This window comes from Perca flavescens, chromosome 7 (genome assembly GCF_004354835.1).
Source record: "Perca flavescens isolate YP-PL-M2 chromosome 7, PFLA_1.0, whole genome shotgun sequence".
Taxonomy (NCBI): Eukaryota; Metazoa; Chordata; class Actinopteri; order Perciformes; family Percidae; genus Perca; species Perca flavescens.
This window is the reverse complement of record NC_041337.1, coordinates 5,836,355-5,860,546: the sequence shown is the minus strand read 5'-3', so window position 1 is coordinate 5,860,546 and position 24,192 is coordinate 5,836,355. Positions and strand designations below refer to the sequence as shown.

Sequence of the window (24,192 nt, the reverse complement as noted above, 5' to 3'; positions counted from 1 at the left end):
TCACTGTTGATTTGTTGAACTGCTTTACAGTTTTTAACTTCAACAAATGCAACATCCTTCCAAAAGTCAGTGAGTAATCGTATAAATAATCGTAATTTCCAGCGCCCAGATAGCTCAGTTGGTAGAGCGGGCACCCATATTAGAGTGCGGATCGGGCCGCATTTTTCTGTCCGAGCCCGGCCCGTGCCTGACAGGCATTAAGATATTTATGTCCTAGCCCGACACAGTTAAAATCTTGTTTATTTTCTCATACTAATGACACATGTACGTTTGTTTGTGTGGAAAGCCCGCTTTCATTAAGCAACTGTAGGAAGGCATTCGGAAACGTCAACAGATGAGCGCATCGGCCCACGCGGGGCAACAAGCGCACGTTAACGCAGGCGCGCACCTACATAATAAGCTGTTTAAAATTTTAAATGTTCAATGCCTTATCGCGCTGATGTGACCGAGCCCGACCCGAACCCGAACATCATTTCTAAATATCTGTCCGAACCCGGCCCGGCCCGTCGGGTACTCGGTTCGGGTATCCATCCTCTAGCCCATATATAGAGGTTTACTCCTCGACGCAGCCCCCGCAGGTTTGACTCCGACCTGCGACCCTTTGCTGCATGTCTTTCCCCCTCTCTTTCCCCTAGCAAGTCTTCAGCTGTCCCGTCAAAAATAAAGGCCAAAACTTTTTTCCCATAATCGAGCAGCCCTAATATGAACTACGACAGGAGATACTGGTTGCTACGCCTCATATTTATCCTCCAGCAGTATGCTGGTGCAACCTCAAATTAACATGTCGGTGGAGAGAAAACAGCTCAAACGTTGCGTGCTGCCACTGTTGTGCCGGAGCAAACACAAGCACCGCAAGTTCCTGCGGCCGTGTAACAATCACAGACCAACTTTCTCAAAAACAGATGTGGAGCATCACTGGTTGCAAGCTCACATCTGTGCGAGTCCCAGTAACCATAGAGACTAAACACAGAACACATACAGTTTGTTCAAGAGATCTTCGGGGCCCATTATTCATCGCGTTGTTGTTGCTGGGAAGTGCTTGAACTGCACATTTAAAAAGAGAGGACAACCTCATTACTAGCTTTTCAGTTCTCCGTTTTGGTCAGAATACTTGGCGATCAATTGCTGAATAATTCAAGCCTGAACTCAAAAGTAGGGAAGGCCGGGACACGTGAGAGATAACTGGAAAATCCCACAGGAAGTGATGTCCTGTGTGTAGGAAGCAGAGTGTCAGGCCAATCCTCACAGTGAAAACGCCTCGATTTCCCCGTACTCTGGGCCCGCTGCTTCCTCACAGTCATCCACCTCCAGGGTTGTTACGTAACCCAACACAGCGCTGCTTTTAGCTCCACAAAGGAAACCATTTGAATGCTCTCTGAAAAAACACAGTTACAGGCTTCAGTGGCTACGAGAACACGCGTTTACTTTCTCACTTCACGGCGTCTCTTCTAGTCACTTAAACATCCTGGGCCGCAGATTAAAAAGACTCTCCACATGAACTGGAGGAAAAGTGCACAACACACTGAACACGGAGCATAAAAGGAGCATCACTCAGGCCAGCAGCGGTGGAACAAGTATTCTAACCCTTTGCTTAAAGGAACACGCCGACTTATTGGGAATTTAGCTTATTCACCGTAACCCCCAGAGTAAGACAAGTTGATACATACCCTTCTCATCTCCGTGTGTGCTTTTTTTGTTGCTGAAAAAAAAAAAAATGTGCTATATAAATAAAGCTGCCTTGCCTTGTGCTGTAACGCTGTCTGACGGCTCCAGCATTAGCTTAGCCTAGCACAGATCCTGCAGGTAACTGGTTCCAACTAGCCTACTGCTCCGAATTGTGACAAAAGTGACAAAATAACGCCAACATGTTCCTATTTGTTGTGATTTGTAGAGTCACAGCGTGTACAAAAAACAACGTAACATGAGACACAGCCATCTTCTAACAGTAAACAAACCGGGAACTATATTCTCAGACAGGCTTGCTGCGAGCATATCACTCCGCCCAAGTACTATATTCTTCCGCCTGAGAATCCCGGTTTGTTTACAGTTAGAAAACGGCTGTGTCTCATGTTACGTTGTTTTTTGTACACGCTGTGACTCTACAAATCACAACATGTAAATAGGAACATGTTGGCGTTATTTTGTCACTTATTCGGAGCAGTAGGATTACTGGAACCATTCACCTGCATGTTCTGTGCTGGCCTGAAGCCGCTGGAGCCGTCAGACAGCCTTACAGCACACACAGAGATGAGAAGGGTATGTATGGACTAGTCTATCTCCGGGGGTTACGGTGAATAAGCTAAATTCCCAATAAGTCGGCGTGTTCCTTTAATTAATGAACTCATACCACACTGTAAACAAATACGCTGCTACAAGTAAAGGCCCTGCGTTGGAAATGCCACATGAGCAAAAGTATGCAAGTATCGTCAGGAAAATGGGCTTAAAGCATTGAAAGTAAAAGTACTCGATGCAGAAAAATCCTCTCATTTTATAAACCGGCAACGATCCAAACTGTTCCGTCAATCAACTAAGTGTTTAATGGGCTAATCATTTCAGCTGGACTGGTAGGCCTGTATATTGTGGGGTAGAGCTGGGCAATATATCGATATTATATCGATATCGTGATATTAGACTAGATATCGTCTTAGATTTTGGATATCGTATTATCGTGATATGGCATAAGTGTTGTCTTTTCCTGGTTTTAAAGGCTGCATTACAGTAAAGTGATGCCATTTTCTGAACTTACCAGACTATTGGAACTGTTCTATTATTTGCCTTTACCCACTTAGTCATTATATCCACATTACTGATGATTATTTATCAAAAATCTCATTGGGTAAATATTTTGTGAAAGCACCAATTGTCAACACTACAATATTGTTGCGGTTATCGATATCAAGGTATTTGGTCAAAAATATCGTGATATTTGATTTTCTCCATATCGCCCAGCCCTATTGTGGGGTAGTTTATTTTATGATAAAACATTGTATGTTATGAACTACTGTTTTGTGTGCAAAAATCTTAATTTGTTAAGTAACTAGTAACCAAAGTGGTCAGATGAATTTAGTGGAGTAAAAAGTACAATATTTCTCTCTGAGATGTATCGGAGTAGAAGTAGAAAGGGGAATAGTACCTCAAATTTGTACTCGAGTACAGTACTTAATAGGGCTGCTCCCACTTAGTCAATTAGTCGACTAATCGGTCGTTTTGGTCTTAGTCAACTTAGATTTCTTTAGTCGATTAGTCATGTTTTATGCTTTTTTCATGCTGAATGACTTATTTCCAAGAAACGTATGAGCACATTTCTGGTAAACACAAGAATTAAAGTGGTGCTTTTGCATGACTCTTTGCAGAGAAACTCAGATTTACAGATCTGTCGATTAAATCAACTAATTGATTAGTCGGTACAATTGAATGAGTGTTAATCGACTAACAATTTCTTTAAATCGAGCACAGCCCTAGTACTTAAGTAACTTACTCAAAGTTATAACAATGCCTAGTTACTTTCCGCCACTGCAAGCCAGTGAGAACGATCTGTACAGTACATATGAGGAGGAGGAGGCAGAGTATTTCATTCCACATGCACGGCTCCAGTCAGATAAGAGATAACTTTATCGACCCCGCTCGCGGAGAGAAAAGAGAAACAGCGAGGCGTCTCGAGTTGTAAATAATGAGGTAGGTGACTCGTTAGCATGCAGTTTGGAGCCTCGCTGCTCAGCATATGAAACAAGGAAAGAGGAGGCTAGTGCAAATACCCTTCACTCAGCGCTTCCTGAGACGGGTCTCTCTCCGGGCCCAGATGGCCGGCATCAAGGTGCTGCTGCCAAGTCTGGAAGTCTTTGATTTATTTGGGAGCAGAGATTTGATCTCCCCACACACACACACACACACACACACACACACACACACACACACACACACACACACACACACACACACACACACACACACACACACACACACACACACACACACACACACACACACACACACGAATGAACTAAACTAAACAGTGTATGAAGGATGATAGTTAGAACTAGCTCCACCTTAATCGGCTACACACTCTGCTAACAAATGATCATTGTCAGTGTTAATCTAATAATGTCATTTAATAATATATATATCAGTCTCAGACTTCCACTGGAGTCCGGGTTCATCTTCTTTAATCTTCGCTGACTTTCCTTGCATCTCATCTTTTACTTAGCACTTCTTAGAACTGTCCTTACCAGCACAGACGCAGCTAAAAGTCTGACTTGATATTGACATTTTGTCAATTAGACAAAGTATAAAGCTGCTAGGAACCCATAATACAAGACCCCTATAAAAATGTCCAAATCTTTAGCGAGAATCAATCAAAAACTAACTATTTACACACCCAGAGATGCAGCAGATCATTTTGAGAAACGTGGGCTACATTTAAAGTGATTTGGTATTGATTATATACCAATTTGTTTTTTGGGTCTTCTCCATTGAAAGTCAACAGTTTGTATGCCAATGTAAATGACTGAAAATATGAATAAATGTATGATCTACGGACATACACTTTCAACTGGTTTTCTTAGCTTGTCATATGTAAATGAAGTCATGTGTTTGTTGTTGAATGCTGAAAGTTTTCAGTACTTTTATTCAGGTGAAATGTTGAATGCAGGTCTTAAACTTGTAACGGAGTAGCTTGACATTGCTGTATTGGTACTTCCACTTAGTTTTACCGCAAGTATAGAAAATCCCCCTGTGAGAGGCTCTTGCCTCATTGGGAGCAGAGGACCGGCTTTAAATGTGGGTGTAGGAAATTCCTGCCTTATTTATGTAACCTTTGGTGCACGGCGGTCAGGTCAGGGGCTTTGGTGCAGGCTGTGTGGGGAAACCTTCAGTTTCCTCTGATCCAATCATTAGTGACACAGTTTCAACGTATATAGGGCCGATATACTGTACATCCATGTTTTAAGGCACACTATCCCAAACAACCATTAGTTCCAGCTTCTAAATATTGGGGCGTTGCTGCTTTTCTTTGTCTCATGTGAGAGTAAACTGAATATTTGGTTGTTTTAGACTGTAAGTCAGACAAAACAGGACATTTGAATCCATCGCCTTGAGCTATATGAAATTTGTGGGGTGAATGTTTCACTTTTTTTATGACATTTATAGACCAGACAATTAATTGATTAATCACAAATGAAAAGAAAAAAAAACTAGCTGCAGCTCCAGGGCATCCATTGGGCAGGAGCTCATTCATAAGGGAAACTGGTACAGTAAATATCCATTCTTCACCTTTATTTATTCTGGATTAGGACTATGGGTTTTTGGGTTACAGTGATCTCCTGGACACCATCTTAATTGTCAAATGGATGCTGATAAATGGAGAAAAGAAAAATTTAAAAAATAAAAAGATGGCAGCACCAGAGGGAAAGCAATCCGACCAACAGATAGCCTACGACTTGGATGTCCTACTCAGCCCATGTGACAACTCATACGGCTGGCGCTGCTCATCCTCATGCCTCCTGTAACAAATGACTGACACGGAGGCTGTGAAGTGACTCACAAATCGCACTCATGTTCCAAAACTGTAACTGTAATCCAGACACCATTCATCGCATCAACGCATATTGAACTCCCAACTGAGACTTTAAAAGTCCCAACATGCAACATCACAGAGAAGACGCAAGGATAAGGTCGCACTTGTTATTCAGGGACAAATAACGTGAATACCCCCAACAAATAGCCTAGCAGAAAACAGTTTCGTGTGGGAAAAGTGTGACGTTCAACAGTTCAAACGAGCAAAATGAGCATTGTGAGTGAGTTCCATGTTCTTACCTAAAGCGGGGTGAATCTTTAATACATTCTTCAAAGTCCACCGTCATCTTGGGCTGGAGAGAGTGACGTTTAAACGCGGTTAGAATACAGATGTCATGTCCTGACTGGGTGAAGAGTAACGGTAAAAGGAGGTTAGAGAGGTAATTATGTTGAGTATCCGATACAGCGGCCCGTTCCTTTCCGCCGTCTCGTGCTCCTTGCAGCGGTTCAGTTAACTCGCTCAGTCCCGCTCTCTCTCTGATGAGCCGGGGCTGCCTCGCTCAGTACTGGAGCCTGTGCTGCGTTCAAGTGCTCCTGCTAAATTCGGATTTCTAAGAGGCCAAGTTCGACGTACGACTTGCAGCCTGCTGTATGTACATTACATATTCAGCTTCTTTTAGTGGTAAAAAGTAAACATCTACTCCAGTGCTGTACTCAAGTTCACTTTGAGGTAGTTGTATAGTATTTTACACTTTTTTTATTTACACAACACTACATTTCAGAGGAACATGGTGGAGGAAGACGTACTCCGATATTGTACTTAGGTAACTATAGAAATATCAGTGTAAATACTTTCAAGCATTCAAAGTTTTACTTAGGTAAATGGACAAACGATTAAGCAAGTGTATATAAGTACCTAAAGAAAAATACTCACAATAATATGTTTAATATGGATTATAATTATTTATACATTCATGTGTACATCACTTTAACGTTGCAGCTGGAAAGAATGGGGCTTATTTTTATTCCTTTATAAACTGCTGGGCAGCTTGTTTTTATCTTATTTTATTTGTTGATCATATTTTCTATTATTAATCTCAATAGTAACCAAAGCTAATAAATATAGTGGAGTAGAAGTAACAAGTAGTAAAAAATTGAAATACTTAAGTAAAATACAAGTAGGCCAACTTCAAAATTGCACAGTACTAGAATAAATGTTACCATGAACAGCTGCAGTTACTAGTTTCTTTGCAGATTAAGATTTTAAAAACCTATAATGTCAAACCGACAGTCTATAAAGGCGGTCCAATGAGCTCGACAGCAGCCAGCGACAACATTAAAAGGCTGCTTGTAGGTTTATATATACAGTATGTAGGCTAAGGCAAATGCCACAAAGTAATACTCAAGTGACACGTAGAAATCCTACATTCCAAATTGTAGGCTAAAAGTACTGTTGACAGCAAGATGTACTTTAAGTATCAGTAGTAAAAGTAGGTCTACACATTATGCAGAATAGACCCAGTGAGAGTGTTATAATATTCCCTACAATATATTATTATTGCAAGCAGCATTTTAATGTTGTAGCTGATTGGGGTGAGGCTAATTCAACCACTTCGACAAAATTGCTTCAAATTGAATACATTCATGATATGTTTTGTGTGTAAAATGTTAACCTTATGAGTAGGCTAATGTCCAATAAATGCAGCGGAGTAAAAAAAGTACAATATGTCCCTTAAAAAATGTAGTGGAATAAGCGTAATTGTATTTGGATAGCCAATACCGCCATTCAACAGCTGCACAGTGTTGCTTTGCACACAACTAGTGACAAACCATAACATGTCCGAGAGCACCTGAATGCAACACGGGCGCAATCTCCGCATGAGAATGAGTAGAACGCTGACGTCACGTTCCATCTCATTTGAATGAATACAACACGTGCCGAAGTAGGCTACATAATGAAAGAAATGTCCTCCTGAGATAAAGTCCCTTTTTTATTGTTTTCTATTGAAACAGCAAACATTTAAGTTCCATCCACTACAGGTAAAGACATGTTAGTTTGCTGTGATAATAACCGCCATCACTCTCATTCTGTTATTCTTTGCATTTTCAGTGTGCCTACGTGTTTTACATGTAGTGACTGGAACTTAAATCTTTCATTTGTTTAGCCTACTGTTTCAAGAGAAAACAATGAAAAGTGAAGAATTATTTTGTCTCTTCATTTACTGTGATAATAACCGCCATCCAAATTATAGAGGCCTAGTCCTTGACGCAGCGGCCACAGGTTCGACTCCGACCTGCAGCCCTTTGCTGCATGTCATTCCCCTTCTCTCTCCCCTTTCAAGTCTAAGCTGTCCTATCCCAATAAAGGCCTACAAATGCCCCCCAAAAAATCTTATAAAAAAAAGAAAAGGATTTATGGAGGAGTTTGTCTTGGTGGTGGTGCATACATAAACAAACATACGGTATTGAACATTAATATGAAATAAACCATATAGCTGTTTGACATAGAAAGCTACATACTCATCAGAGCAGTGTGATAGTTAACTCAAGCAATGAATAAGCAAACACCCACGGTGGCTCCACTTTGGTTCAGAGATGCTCGCTCCCGGCAGTCACATTCATCCCTCTCATCTTCTTCTTCACACCTCTGATACAGTACTGCAGTGGTGTAGTCTACGACGTGATACGCAGGTATACGCAGTATACCCACTAAGAAAGCTCCAGGATTTCCATATACCCACTTAAAAATGCCCAATGACACGCAACAACAAACTTTTCATTATATTTTTGATATCTTTGGAATTGTCATCTGCGTTTTTCTTCTTTGCATAGGCTGAATAAAGGTATCTCCACTGTAAATTGGTGCATAAAAGTGTATCAGAATGCAAGAAATTAAGTCTTTGACACTCAAAATTTCCCTGGGGAAGGACAGCCAGACCCCCCACCATGATATGGCCCTCCCCCAAAGGCAGATTCTGGCCCATAGGCCAATATATTTATATACAGTAGACCTACAGTATACCCACTACAATACAGTAGAGTACACCACTGCGGTACAGTATGGTTTCCGTGTCAGATCATCATGTTTTACTGCTGTGCAAGCTGTGAAAACTATTTCATGTCATAAACCTGACTCAGTAAAACTAATTGTTTGATTTCTAAACACTTTAAAGAAACCTTTAACGCGTCCTTGGGTTGCTATACCTATCTTCTTTCCCACGCAGCTGTTAAATGAAGGCATCTTAAGTGCATCCATTTCCCCAGCAAGGCTATTATTAATTCACAGGAAATGGGAAAGCTCGGAGAAAGAGCGCCTGCTTGGGATTTCACAGAGCAGGTTTCCATAGAGCGCCATTGTTCCTTCCAATCCGGGCTTTAAAAATCCAGTACTTTGATTTATACAGGCATACTTGCAAACTGACATTCCCATCAGCCTCAGTAGTACTTTTTTTTGGGTGCAAAATTAGCAAATGTTAGCATGCTACCACACTTCACTAAGAATATCCGGGGGATGAATGGAACAGTCTTTGCTTCCGCACTATAACCTCGCTAAATTTTTTAGCCCGAGTTCTCAAACTTGTGTACAATGTACCTCCATTTGTTTACTACAAATTCCTATTAACAATATAGGCTACTTAATAAACACTAGCGCAATGTTCCTGATTAAAGTACATCTTTATGTCTAACAAAAAAACTAATTCTTGCATTACCGATTTGGTTACTTTCAGACAGAGCCAGGCAAGCTGTTTCCCCATTTCCAGTCCTTATGCTAAGCTAAGCAACCCTGCAGTTGTTGCTTTATTTTCAACGGGCAGATATGATAGTGTGGCATCAACTTACTCAATGAAATTTCAGCAAGAAAGCACATGAGTGTATTTTCCAAAATGTTGTGCTATTCCTTTAGGGTTTGGGTTTTTTGGCGCCGATTTTTGAGTCACGTGATGAACGGAATTGGGTAGCTTGACAGCAAGACGATTTCCAGCGGAGCTATCATATCAGTAAGGGACTGTTCACATCTTGCTGCTTCTGTTTCCTGCGAGGAAGGAGCAGGGGTAAGACTCGTCTGCCTTTGTGCAGGAAAAGAGAGTGGCAGGGAGCTGTCGACTCCCATTTGTGCTCCCGTCGGAGGCCCTCTCATGGCAGACACAAGCACTGCGGCAGCGTGGAATCACTGGGAGAGATGTGTGGGTCTCTGGGAGGGTGACCTACTTTTGCTCCCCCTCTTTGGTCTGCTGGAGAGAGCTGCGAGTTGCGCTGCTGAGCACACAGCTTGTAACGTTATCCCCTCTGACTGCAGGTGCAAGGCTCGACAAGCCCCTGCCAACGAGGCATGTACAGATGCTGCAGGAATGTTCTGTATTATGCATGCATATGTCTTTTCAGCACCGACTTACTCCAAAATGTATTCTAATCTTTTTTTTTTTTTTTTAAATACATTTTTAATCTTATTATAGGACTGCTGCGCTCACACTAGTGGCAATATGTGTGTGCTAAGTATACTTAGTGGATGGAAGTATACAGACTTGCAGGCATTATTCCAATATTGTAGCAATTGTGTGATACTGTTTATACTTTTTATTTTCTTAAAGATAATTTTTTTGGGCCACTCTAGGCCTTTATTCTATAGGCCAGCTGAAGTCATGAAAGGGGAGATTGATGGGGAATGACATGCAGCAAAGGGCCACAGGTCGGAGTCGAACCAGCGGCCGCTGCGCCGGGGAGCAAACCCCTACACATGGTCGCGCACGCTCCACCAGGTGAGCTACCCAGGAGCCCTTACTGTTTATACTTTTGAAAGAGCTCTGCAGACTTCTCTATAGTTAGATGAGAAGACCGAAACCACTCTTATTTCTGTACAGTAAAGCTACCATCAGCAGCTGGTTAGCTTAGCTTAGCTTAGCACAAAGACTGGAAACAGAGGAACCTAACCGGTAGACTTATATGCAACCAGTAATAAGGGATCACAAGGTGACATAGCTTTTGTCCCAGGCAAAAATGTTGACCACTGAACTAAATGGATACTGCATGTTGTGATCATAATACTCATTTTAATAAATTATGTTCTGCATACCGGGTCACATCCAAAAGCCTTTGACACATGTCCTTTCTGACATTGAACCCCACCACCACCACCATTGCCAGAAGCTGTTTGCAGTCATGCTAACATCTCTGCTGACTTATTTAGCAGCCCCGCCAATGCACATTAGCCCACATACTGTAGCTAATGTCTTAGCCAAAGTGCCTCTCTGCCTCTGCAGCTCTAAGCATCACTCCTGGGAGTGTTACGCCTTCCAGCATCAGTTCCACTACATCAGCAAAATAACTTGAGGTGGAGGGGTTCCATGCTTTTAATTCAGCTATATGTTTTCATGGTTCTCTAATACGTAAAAGATGTTACATGAATGCAGAACCCATTAAACCCCCTAAGAGGTCTACAGCAGAAAAAAAACTAAAGAAAGACTTCTTCTGGGAATTAAAGGACTAGTTCAGTTTTTTTTGGGAAATACTCAAAAATGCCTTTCTTCCTGAGAGATGTGAAAATCAGTACCACTCTCATTTGTGACGTGAGAGTTGATCCTCTCACCGCATTTCCCAAAAAGTCACACTATTCTTTTAAATCATCTTTTATCTGGTTTTAAATAGGTGAAGAAAATACATGTAGGGCCTTTACATTGTTTGGCAGAATGAATGCACTACAAAGTCTGTATTTGTGAACTACTCATTAGCTCCTTATCGGATCACTTGGCCTGTCCATCTTTAAGAGCATGCTGCTACTAATAAACAGACTCTCTCTGGAGCAGCGAGTCATTAGAAGTTTTGACCTTGGCTCCTTTGTGTGTTAATCGTGTTAGGGTAAGCCTGATTGCTTAAGGAGTCGCAGGCTACACAGCCCAAAGCCCGTCAGCGCTGGCCCGCCTCCTTATCCACTCTGCAGTATGTTGTTCCTGTCAGTGATTCCTGTGAGGGAGACTGTGACAGGATCCCATTAAGAGTGGATAGGGTGAGTACTGGGTCAAAGCTGGAACAGCTGGAACAGAAACAAAGGAAAGGACTTCTCAGGAAGTCGGCTTTCACTGCGTCAGCTAGACTTGTATCAAATATTTGGATGCCCAAAGGCCATCCAAATCCCTGCCACCAGGTGTAAGGATGGGAGAGTTCACTGGATGCTAAGCAGGGTCATGAAGGGTGGAGCAAAACAGCTGAGATCTTCAGAAAAATAAATGATTTGGCTGAAGCCGTCAACAAAAGAACATCCAGATCTGGCAATAACAGAAAAGCCTTTCAGAAATAGATTAACATTTTGGCATACATACGTACGTATGTTTGATGTGTGTTTGAGTGTAATTTGCTCCAGAGCGCAAATTGGTGTATTGTTCAGGCCGAGGCTGGCCACAGGTTATTTGAGTTCATCATGTCAGTAACCACGGGTGTTGTTAGTCGAATTGAAGAGGCCAACAGTGCTTTGATTGTGCTTATATAACATTGGGGCTGTTTGTTTTCCTTTTCTGCTGAAATGTATTGGAAGTGACAGACACTCTGGTGAGAAAATAAAGCATTATGATGTAGTGGTAGATAAAGTATTGGTAAAGACTGGATCTTGGGTTTTCTGAGCGCACGTCGAAAACCAACTCACGTCAGTTAGCAGCCAGTGGCGGCTAAAGTACAGAGGCTTAGTCACTACAGCCTATTTCACTTCTTCACTTTTGAGTTGGACAACATCGATACCACTCTCATGTCTGTTCATTAAATATGAAGCTACAGCCGGGAGACTAAATGCCCAATGCTATCCCAATTATTTCCCAATGCTTTAGAATGAGTCCTAAAACCCAGAAATGAGTACCGATATTTGCACTTCTCGTTCCCTCGCTCAAAGTCAATGGGTTTTTGAGTTAGATGCCTAAAGTAAGGTCTGCGTTTAACACAAGCTTAAGAGATTTTATACTTTTTATCAAGGGAACCAAGAGGTTGGTAACTTCCGGGTTAGCCTACACAAATAGATCATCCCTGCCGGCCTCTATTAGCTTAGCTTAGCATTAAGACTGGATGTACGTGGAAACAACCTGGCTCTGTTTAAGGGTAACAAAACTGCTGCCTACCAGCACCTGGAAAACCAGAAATTGTCATTTTTACACATTGGATACTATACGGATTAAACAAACAAGACACAACATATTTAGCGAGAGGTGCTGGTGGGCTGATTTTAATTTTACCTTGGGACAGTCTAGCCGTTTCCTAGTCTTTATGCTTAGCTAAGCCAATAGTCTCTTCTGGCTGTAGCTTCATATTTAAACGGACATGAGAGTGGGGAGAATAAGCATATTTCCCCAAAAAAGTGTGGACGGTAGCGATTATTAATAATGCAAGTAACTGCTCTCCCAGGATCTAACAACCTAAACCAACAAACAAGGAACTTTGAGTGCTTTCTTGTGTACACTTGTTTTTACACACAGCTTACAGTGTCTCAGCTTGGACTTTTTTGGTTCATTCCAACAATCCTGCTCAGCAAACACGTCTGGCCGATGAAGGTGAACATTTGTTTTTCTGTGGACATTGTTTTGAGGGGAAAAGTAGAGCAAGATGAGCTGCAGGCTTGTTAAGTACCCGCCCACTGAATCACAACACATGCTGATCACACACACACACTCACACACACACACACACACACACACACACACACACACGGTTACATGAGCTATAAGAACTGTAATAGCAGGGAGCTATTTTGCTATCTCCTTTCTTGCATCTCTCACAAACTAGTTCTGATTTTAAGGCGTCCGATTGATTTCGAACATAAAAGGATGGATTTCATATCAGATGACTAGAAACAACAGATGTGAGAATGTCTGAACCGAGGCAGCCTTTTCTCTCGGGTGCGGCTGGACGAGATCCTGAGAAATGAGACTGAGGTTGGTGTTGCTAGGCGATGGCTCAGTGCTACTGAGGGAGGCGGGATGAGGAAATCCCGCAGACGAATAGAGGAGTCTCAGACACCCCGGTTGCCTCACATATGTACTTCCTTTGGCCGAGGTCTATCTACCGTCCATGTCCACCCATAACATGCTAACTGTACCAAAGTAACCATGAACGCTGATTTTAAAGGGTTTAGATTTTGACAAAAGATACATAATCATTTACTTTCTGTTGTCGTCAGAACGTTGTCCGGACTGAAATATCTCCACAACTATTGGCAGTTGATGGATTGCTATGAAACGTTGTACAGACATTCATGTTCCCCAGAGGATAAATCTTACGGACAATGGTGGTTCTCTGACTTTTATTTCAGCGCCACCAGCAGGTCAAAGCTTTCACTTATCTGTGAAATATCTCCACATCTCAACATGGCATCATGACTTTGCGTGAACATGAACGCCACTTTCCTAAAGCCAAATGGCGTGTTATCTGTACGCATTTTGAGCTATCAACGTGTATGTCTACGCTATATACAGCGGATGTAAACATACACACCACGTGGCGTCTTATCGCGAGAACGTGCCGTACTATCGTGAGAATAACGTCACACGCATGTAAAAAAAAAAAAAAAGGTTGGGTTTAGGAAAAGAACATTGGGAAAGGCTTTAGTAACACAAAAAAACGAAAAAAAATACGACGGTGACCAACGTCACACGCTTAGGAAAACAATAAATGGTTGGGTTTAGGATAGAAACATTGGGGAAGGCTTAAAAAAAAAAAAAATAACGGTTGAAAAACGCCACACGCGAGACGCGACCTCGGCTCTACTGGGTGAAAGTCCTGTGTTTTACCCATCCGTGGACTTACGTCCTTTCATTCTATTTGCTACGCCGAAAATTCACACGTAATGTAGGTCAATTGCGGCCGAATGGCGTTGATAAACACGCATTGGCGTGTCATACAAACGCCACTTTATGAGATCAGTCTGCACATCTACTGGTGGGATCGCCACAAGAGTTTGTACAGATATTCACGATCCTAAACGACGTATCCTGATGACTCTGATGACTTTTCCTTTAGTGCCACCACGAGGTGGACCTTTGTGGTTTTATGTGAAATATCTGGATTGCCGTTAGATGGATTGCCATGAAATTTGGTACAGACATCCATGTTCCTCTCAGGGTGAATATTAATAACTTTAGTCGTGCCGACTTCGCCTCTAGCGCCATCACCATGACATTTCTGTAAAACTAATGACATTCCCATCAGCCTCAGCTGTACTTTTATGCTTAGTGCTAATTCATATTAGCATGCTAAAATGCTAAACTAAGATGGTGAACAGGGTAAACAGGATACCTAAACTCTGTTCTCCCAGCACATGATTTTGCGTTTTCCAGATTGGAGGTGGCTGACTTTGAACTCATTTTACAAAACAGTTGATTAAGTTTACATTTAAAGGTGCTCTATGAGTTCCTGCATGGTTTCAGCACAATTTCATATTTGTCTCAAACCGTAGGCATCTCTCCTTGATCCGCTACCTGCCTGCCCCCCAACCATCTCGTCGGTGATTGGCTGGAATGTGGTTTGTTGTATTTTGGTGCACAGCCTGTGCCCCTAGTGTTTGTTTGACATTTAAGACCCTTGTGTTGTCTCCCGAGACCGAGCTTTTTCACAGTGTATTCAGGGGGCAGGCAGCTAGCGGATCAAGGAGAAATGCCTACCATTTGAGACAAAAATGAAATTGCGCTGAAACCATGCAGGAACTCCGCGACCCGACACCTGATAAGCAGAAGAAGATGGATGGTTGGTGGTAAGCCACAATGTTGCACCGGGAGACATTTACACCCACACTGCAGTTTAGTTTGGGCAATCCCACATTCACCATCGTGGTGCCACAAATACTTAATATAGCACCCAACGTGTATTAATCCAACACTCAAAATAATCCCAAATAAATGCAATTTTTACTCCTAACAAATTACAGCTATTTTTGAAAATGAAACTTTATTAAAAACCCTTTTTTTCTGGGAAAAGTTATGTCTTTAGCAGAAATGGACTTTGTTTGTTTTGGTCTTTATTGACAGTAAGAAAAGTATAGAATAATGCCAGCCTTATCTTTTTAACAAAAACATTTAACAGTCATTTTTTTTCAAAGGATAACAAAAATAGCACTGTAAAAAAACTACATTTTATATATATATATATATATATCTATATATATAGCAACAGCAGAAGGTGCTTTGGCATAATGTTTATGGCTGGAACTCAACACCCAACTGCTAACACAATGCTGCCACCATGTGGTCATCTTTAGACAGGAGCACCTTTATCACGCAGTGACGACACACACCAACTTCCAACGTCTACTCTTGTTGATGTCAGAAGCTTCAGGAGCTCAAGTTGCACGCTTCCTTCTTTTTCTCCTCTTTAACGCTGGGGAAAAAAAACATCACAAAAACAGATCATGTTTAATGAAATCATCTTCAGACTCTTGAAGTTACGGGGGAAGTGAACTGACAGTTGATAACTTACTGACGGAAGCACTGCTGCTGTCACTGGGATGTAGTGCAGCTACTTCATCTGTTGTGACGGCAGGCGTTGATGCCCCTAACAGGTATTTAGGCACACGCTGAGAAACAAGAACAAAAAACAGAACATTTATGGCAGGGGCAAACTCTTCGACGTTTTATAAGCCAAGGAGCCCTTAACAGAGAGAGATGGATCAGGGAACGCCTACTAGATGTATTGTATACAATTAAGTTGCATTTTGGGCCTACAATAACATGTAGTGCTGCCTAAAGTATACATACCTTTTTAGTGCATAGAATACTAACCTATTAATTGTTGATTTTATAAAAAGGATGAACTGTATCTGTGGATGGCTACCTTACCTATAGGCCACTACGATAAGGTAGCTAATGTTTTTTTCACAAATAGGCTGATTTCTTTTTTGTGCTAATAATATGTTTGATTCATGTTAAGACATTTTAGTTTTGGAAAAAAAAAAATCAACAATAATGTAGTGCCCCCCCGCGGCAACTTGGAGGACCCCATAGGGGTCCCGGACCCCCTGTTGAAGATCTCTGATTTATGGAGATTAACACCAATGTTATGAAAGGTTGTCTTTTACACATCAGAAGCAAAATGAACAAAGCAACACCTAATGATGTGGTTGGATGTTGCCTTATTTATAAGTACATTCAGGTGAATGTGTGCATTTTTGTAATCAACTGCATTTGTCATATGTGATAATACATATCCACATTTACAACATCATGGGAATTCATCATGTGTTTTAAAAGAAACAAACACCATTTCATATGAAAGAATGAAAGCTAAATCCATTAAAAAAAAAGTCTGACCATCCTCTTTGAAGACTTGGACATGCTCACTCTGATACAGGTTTCCAAAACTTTTGTTAAACGTGCAGTAAAAGCTCTCAATGTTAATATTGCACAATAACTGCCTCTTACCATCTTATCCCTATTCTTATTGTTGCAATTTTTCTTTTCTTTTGTTAAATATACTTTTTATGTATTTTGTATTGAGTGTATAGTACCACCACTTTTAATATTGTATAAAATATCTCATTGTGTTTCTACTGTTTTATGTTTTATATGCTGCAAAAAGGATTTCCTCTTATGGGACAGTAAATATGTAAACTGAACTCAAAGAATGGAAAGAGGCCAAGACACCAGACATTTCTAAGGTCTTTTTAAAAAGAGAGAATATTTCAACAGTTTTTTTAGAGATGCACTGATCTGACTTTTTCTCTCCCGATACGGATATCTGAACTAGCCAATGTCAGTCCTCTCTTTTCCCAAATTTAAAATCTGTACAGCTCACTGCAGGGAATTCATTGGCATAATTTTTATGTAAGGTAAAGCGAGGACAGGGATTGCTGTGGCACTAAAAACTGAGTCGTACTGTAGGACCACATAGTCTTTGACTATAATCTGACTTCCTGCAATTTATTCACTGAAAAGGAGCCAGCTGGAAGAAAGGTTTCTGCAGGTTTCACCAAGTCAAATTTAAGACTTTTTAAGACCTTTTAGTAGACCATTATAAAATGTAAGACCTACATCAAAACATCAAAAGTAGTAGACTTCAAATATGTTGTGAGCAACTGGCTTTAACCAAACCCTAAACTTGCACTTCCCCATAGCTGAAGAATAGGCTACTATCTGTTTTATGTCCACGGTACAATCCGAAACAGACTGGCGCCAAAAACACGACAGCTGATTGGCTGCAATTTATACTTTGCACGTGACGTCACAACTACTGGCTGTTGCATGTGTGGTCTCATTTGTAGTCGTAATGCAGCAAAACTGCAACACCGTGGAATCCGCGGGGGGAAAAAAAAGACATTCTAAAGCGCTGCGGGAACATTTCAATGAGCATCAGAGATAGCGCTACACAGACGTAGGAAAATTAAGACCTGTTCCAAATTATTTAAGACCTAGAACACAATACGTCAGCTAATTTAAGACTTTTTAAGGCCTCCTTTTAATCTTGACATTTTTGACTTTTTAAGACTCCGCGGAAACCCAGTGGAAGATTATCCACAGAGTGCTTGAGCAACAAAGGTTAGCTCAAGTATTTGTTAATGAGAGAAAAACACACACAGACAGACAGATGTCCTCGAGTGAGTAAACAAAGAACTGTCTCTACTACAAGTGTTTACCGATGCCTAGCCAACTGAAGAGTATTATGAGCCACCTGAAGCCGGCACTCTACCAGCGTAGAGTAATTAGAGCTTGGAAGAGGATGATACAAGCAATGACGAAGGGAAACAAAGGCTATATATGGCCTCCTGACCCCCCCCAGCTTCAAGACCTGAGGCCTGTACTACGAAGCAAGATTTGGCGTTAACGAGGTAACTTCAGGTTCCACCCAGGGTTTTGTGTATCACGACGGTGGATCACATGTTAGCGGGTTATGGTAAAATTATGGTTAGTTAGGTAGAATTATAGTTTCTTCTTATGTAAAATGTGCGGTTCTGCTAGAAGTTTGCGATTGGTCGCGCTGTGCAAACACCGCCTCTTTTATGTGAACGTGCGCGCCGCTGGATTAGGAAACCCGGGGTTGATTGAACTAGTTGATAACCACCGTCGGGACACGGCTTATGCGGGGCCGCGGCCGTTAGGGTTAGTGAAGCTGGGCCTCAGGTATGTCATACTGTAAGTCATAACTAACCAGCGTCTATACATGCAGGAGCAGCAGCAGTTACCCACACAGATGAACCCAAGAGGGCCGAGAAGTTTCAGACAGTAACCGCAGACGCTGGCAGTGAGAGACGATGCAGGTGGAAAGGTGTGCATCACTGCTAACCGTGCACGTGCAGAAAATGGGGTTAAATGCCACAGCGGGGCCCGTTCAGTAACAGGTTTGTCACGCACACAGTCTGTAAAACTAATGAAACCGAATTTTCCGTTGCCCTTTACTTGAAGAAGTTAGCTGCACACTTGAGGTTACCTAAATGAATAACAAGCATGGGGAAAGTAAAAGGCATACATACATTTTTTTTTTGTTTTTTATGTTTTGGGTTTTCTGTATTTCACACATCTTCTTGATAAGAGGGTTCACATACCTCCCATACTATCCAATTTTTTCTTACGGCTCAGGTGTCTATGTTCTAAATACAAATTATGAATTTGACTTACTGTATTTGATTGATCTTAGTTGATTCACAGAATATTTAGTTCAATAAATTTGAGGTAATCCTAAGAGTCGATCTAAATGAAGAAACCTAGGTGAATTCATTGGTTGCTGTTTTAAGTGACAGAGGTAAGCATCTGTTTTTCTGGAAAAAAATAAAAATAAACGATTTCTGGTCATTTTTTAAAGTAGTTCCAGAATCCTCAAAGAAATCAGTTTCGCCAGTTGTTGACTGTAATTCCTAAACTGAGATGGTAGCCAGAGATGGCATGTCCTGGGCACTATTTGTATAATTAAAATGTTTTATTATCAGTAATATTTGTCTATATCGACGTTACCTTCTATTAATTTAAATCAACAGCGTGATCCTATTTTTCTTGTGTGATACAAAACGAGCTAGCAGATCTGTAACTCCTGCCGACCTGGATCATAAATAAAGTCCCAACTTGAGTAACTGGTCAAAAATCTAGCTAAGAGATTATTCCTTCCTCCAGATGGTTAGAAGAGTCTCTGAGGGCTGAGGAATACTTTTAGAACAACTTCAGGTGTTGTCAAATGACTTTCTGGGTTTTTTGCTACTGTCAAATACAATCTTACTGCTAATAATGTGAAATATTTTGATGTTTCAGTCATATGGTTGGAGGTGTAGGAGGGTCAGGCAAAGCGAGACTACTCCCACTATACCTCTAGAGTCGCTTACTCGCTCCGAAGCTAATCCCGTCACTCTCTCACTCGCTCTACCACAAATTCCCCACACATGCCGGCCCCGCTATTCTCTTAACAAGATCGACGCACACACCAACGCACAAGTATAAACTTCAGGCCACTTACGTAGACTACGGCGAGAGCTCTGCGTGGATCCTCCGCAGAAGCATAAATCACGCTTCAACGACAAGTTGTATCATATCGAGAGTGGGGACCTCTGCATTTTCACCTTATGCTGTCAGATGATAGTGTATCGGTGATACCGTATCGATACTACTGTATATCTGTGTAATGTCGAACTGACCCAGGAGGTTTGGGGACGAGGAGGAGGACTGCTGCTGGTCCTGCTCTGGATCCTCTGGCTGTGTCGTCGTTCACCGTAGCCGCTGGGACGATTTCTGGTGGAGGGCCGAAGGCGACCGCTGGTAGACGCAGTTTCATCTGCTTCAGCTAGGAGGTCTGTTAATTCTCCATCACTGATCTCCCCCTCCACCACGGAGGCGTCTGTACGGCGACAATTTCACAAAATGAAAAACTAAATTTCTTGTAATAACCTATCAACTTGGAACAAGGGCAAAAAAAAACCTGCACTCTGCTCTTGCCGTAGCATTACCGTTTATTTACAGAGAACTCCGGACCATTATTATGAGTATTATAAACAACAAACACAACCATGTACTGTATTTAAGCCTGGTTGTGTTTGTTGTTTAAAATACTAAAACCAATGGCTACCTGTAAGACAGGAAAGACACATTCATCTGGTTCTATAATTGCTTTGGAGACTGGTTGGCAGTAATTGGTATTTAATGGGCTTGGATATGCAAAAAAACACCAGTCTGGTCCTTTAAAGAAGGAAGAAGCGACAATTTCAACGATAAATTATTGTGAAAAATAGTAACATGAAGATAATGTGTATTTTAGGTGACAGGTTCTCTTTACCTGTATGCTGAGGACTGACCGCACACTCAGCACACATCCAGTCACCGTCAGGGCCTGTGTTTAAAGATGGCGTCAAGCACTCCATATGATACCTAGAAACCATAAGTCAAAGTCACAGTTCTGTGATTAGGTAACATTAACATGTATTTCCAGCAGCCCCAACAGGGCTTGTATGGGTTTCAGTTATGGCTGGGCAATATATTGATATTATATCGATATCGTAGCCTGACAAGCCAGACCCACATCAAGATGTTGGGTCTGGGAACGATGATTTCTGTGCCGTTCATTGTTCTTTTCTCAAAGAAAAGCTTAACTCCAAGTCTTCCAGAAGACCGCTGTTCCCAGCAGCAGAGCCATAAGCCAAGTCAACGGAGAGTGCCTAGACCCCCTTGGTTGCCGCTAGGGTGCGTCTAGATTTCCAGGCTATCGATATTGTGATATGAGACTAAATATTAGCTTAGATTTTGGATATCCGAACATCGTAATATGGCATATTGTTGTCTTTTTGGGGTTTTGAAGGCTGCATTACAGGAAAGGGATGTCATTTTCTGAACTTAGCTGTTCTATTATTTGCCTTTAGCCACTAAAACATTAAATACACACGATTGATGATTATTTATCACAAATCTCTTTGTAAATATTTTGTTAAAGCAGCAAATGCAACCCTACAATATCACTATTGAGGTATTTGGACAACAATATCGTCATATTTGATTTTCTCCAGATGGCCGAGCTCTAGTTTCAGTGATATAAAACGTCAGTGGAAGAATGGTCAAAGTCAGTCAAGTGCAACTCACTATGTACTCAATATAATGCTACTGCAATAACTAAAATAAACTTTTCATTTTTGGCCTTTATGCGATAGGACAGCTTAGACATGAAGGGGGATGGCGCTGAATAAAACTGTGTAAAATGCTCCAGCACTGCCTTACCCTGAATCACAGCGGATGCACACTAGCAGCCGGTGCCTGCGGTCGCTGCGTCCACATTCCTCACAGATTACAGCATTGCTCACCTCCTCTTCATCATCATCATCCTCCTCCTCCTTTTTCTTCGTCCTCACTTTGATCTGCAGCAGCACCACAAGCAGTTCATCCCCCAAACACTGCCCACATATTTCCATACATTCCCAAATACTTGGATTCCTTAAGGACACTGCAAAAATAAAATACAATAAAAAATCACCTTCTTTTGAATGTCCCCTCCAGGACACCATCTCTGGTGGATGAAAGCAAAACTGCTCCGATCCACTGGGCAGGTGTTGGCTGTCTGAGATTCAAGACGGAGCAACAAAACGTTTCAATTTCAACAACAAAAATATGTCCCTTGATGGTTATGCAGCTCAGCTTAGACATAATGGTGTTTTACATGTTAATTCACATTTTGTATATAGAAAAGAAAAGGTGAGGTATTGTAATATTGGAGGCTCATGTTTCTCGTGTAGGGTTCCAATATTGATTATTTTCATCTTGACTACAAAAATCCATAGCCCAAGGTGACATCTTTAAATTACTTGTTGTCCCATAAACAGTCCAAAACCCAAATATATTGCATGTACAATGATAAACAGAGAAAAAGCAGAAAATCTTCATGTTTGAGAAGCGGGGAATATTTGGCATTTTTGCTTGAAAAAAAAAAATGACGTAAAGTGATTATAGCTGAACAAAATAGTTGCGGATGAAAAGTTTTCGGTCTATCGACTTAAGTTTATGGTTTAGCTCCATTGTTCAGGTTGATTTTAAAATATTTTGACAATGTTCATGTGACTGCATCAACTACTGTCTTTAAATATTTAAACAACCTTATACTTGTAGTTGCAGTTTATAGACTACACATACTGCCTACTTAAAGCAAGATAAGTCCTTCCCAAATTTTTCTGGTTGAATTCAATTTGCACATCACACTGTAGCCTATATAAACAATTATTTTCTGTAGCCCCTGAGTAAGTTATGTTGACATATTGATGTCATTGTTTATGTTAAGACATCTTATATTTTATATTTAATTTACTTTTTTTATTTTACACACACTTGAAACTTTAATTGATGCCCATGACCTGTTGAATGTCTGTTCACAATGTTTAATAAAGAATAAAGTTGAAAAATTACACTTAACATTAACATATAAACTTGTCTCGAGATATTGATGTAAATATAGGCTTCACTATACACTGTATACTATGCTATATGATATCTTGCACATATGGGACATCGGAGAAGTGGTTTTGTTACACCGTATTGGCAGAATTTAATGTTATTCTGATAAAATTACAAATAAATGTGGTTAAGACATGACGTATTCTTCGCTACACAGGGAACATGTGAAGTGTATATTTACCTGGGACCATTGCAGAATACATTCAAGGCAAAAGACATGCTGGCAGTTCTCCAGAGAGGCCACTGCTTGCTTTTCAAAGGGGCTCAGACAGATAAAACATTTATCTGCACCCTCTCCACCTATTGTGTTCAACACGGTGGACTTATCCATATTTTATATAGCATTGGACAATAAAGTGTCTGTTTCTATACCATTTAACGGCATTTGTGACAAAAATAAAATCTAAACATGACTCGACTTTGGGTTGTGTCGGAGTTTCCTGTGACCTAGCTATAACACATAGCTAGAATGTACTGTATATTAATCGTTCAGCTATATACTGTCTATGATATAATAAACGTAACGCAGTCAGCTAGCTAGCTAGTTAGCTAACGTTAGCTTATCCGTAGCATAACACTATAGTGTAGTGAAGCCTTTTCTGAGAATAAGGTCAATATATTCATACACTGTATCATTTTGAGTTCAGGAAATATAACATGAAATAGTTATAATCCCCATTCAAATAGCTAACTGCTAGCACATTTCATCGCACATTTCATGTTCCACGCTACACAAAAAACATCCGGTCCCGTTCTTTCAAAATAAAAGCGGCAAAATCACAATTCTAACAGTAACTTAACCATACCTAAATGCAATGAGTCATAATTTCATAAACACAATTTAAAGGCTGAAATTTTAAAGGGAGTCGCTAAAATGTTACTACAAACTACTAAAGCTACATTACCAACCAGGGATAGTGGGCAATAGCTCCAAGTTTCACTGGGGGTGAATTGGGAATATGTAGCCTACTAAATGATAATATCAACTGACATAATAGGGTCCTGCTTTATTACCCAGTAGTCGAATGTAATTTAGTACATTACAATTTTTCCAAATCTATTTTCTGCTACTTTATACACTACTATTTATTTGATAACTTTAGTCATTTTGCAGATTACTTTACATTAATAATACAAAATGTAAATAATCATGTATCATTCTAGATTAGGATAAAACTATTGATCCCTGGGGTTAAATTCCCAAGATACCCAGCTGTATATAAAGTGATTAAAAGTAGTCCCACATTTACCAGCAGCAACATTCAAGTGATGTACACATTAATGCATAATTTTAATCCAACAACATTACAGA

The 24,192-nt window shown here is 40.8% G+C and overlaps 2 protein-coding genes across 4 annotated transcripts in view; both read right to left on the bottom strand.

Annotated features, from left to right (window-relative positions):
* Nucleotides 1-6,051, bottom strand: part of acap3a (ArfGAP with coiled-coil, ankyrin repeat and PH domains 3a) — a 98,714-nt gene extending 92,663 nt beyond the window's left edge. For all 3 annotated transcript variants that reach the window (XM_028582002.1, XM_028582004.1, XM_028582003.1), the window contains exon 1: nucleotides 5,812-6,051. In XM_028582002.1, coding sequence (XP_028437803.1) covers nucleotides 5,812-5,858 — 47 coding nt within the window. In that variant the 5' untranslated portion in view covers nucleotides 5,859-6,051. The remainder of the gene's footprint in view (nucleotides 1-5,811) is intronic.
* Nucleotides 6,052-15,642: 9,591 nt separating this feature from the next.
* LOC114559199 (PHD and RING finger domain-containing protein 1) lies at nucleotides 15,643-23,771 on the bottom strand. The gene is made up of 7 exons (XM_028583725.1): nucleotides 23,062-23,771; nucleotides 21,910-21,993; nucleotides 21,657-21,793; nucleotides 20,725-20,816; nucleotides 20,090-20,289; nucleotides 15,955-16,051; nucleotides 15,643-15,855 (listed from the first exon to the last, which is right to left on the bottom strand). Exons 1-7 carry the CDS (start codon nucleotides 23,209-23,211, stop codon nucleotides 15,818-15,820), a joined length of 798 nt encoding a protein of 265 aa, XP_028439526.1. The 5' UTR covers nucleotides 23,212-23,771; the 3' UTR covers nucleotides 15,643-15,817.
* Between the last annotated feature and the right edge of the window lie 421 nt (nucleotides 23,772-24,192).

Excerpts from the sequence above, each read along its gene's own strand:
- LOC114559199 (XM_028583725.1), bottom strand. The coding sequence starts at position 23,211 with ATGGATAAGTCCACCGTGTTGAACACAATAGGTGGAGAGGGTGCAGAT. Across the intron at positions 21,994-23,061 it reads GTATTCTGCAATGGTCCCAG|ACAGCCAACACCTGCCCAGT; the intron begins GTAAATATACAC and ends CTTGAATCTCAG. Across the intron at positions 15,856-15,954 it reads CAGCAGCAGTGCTTCCGTCA|CGTTAAAGAGGAGAAAAAGA; the intron begins GTAAGTTATCAA and ends TTTTTTCCCCAG.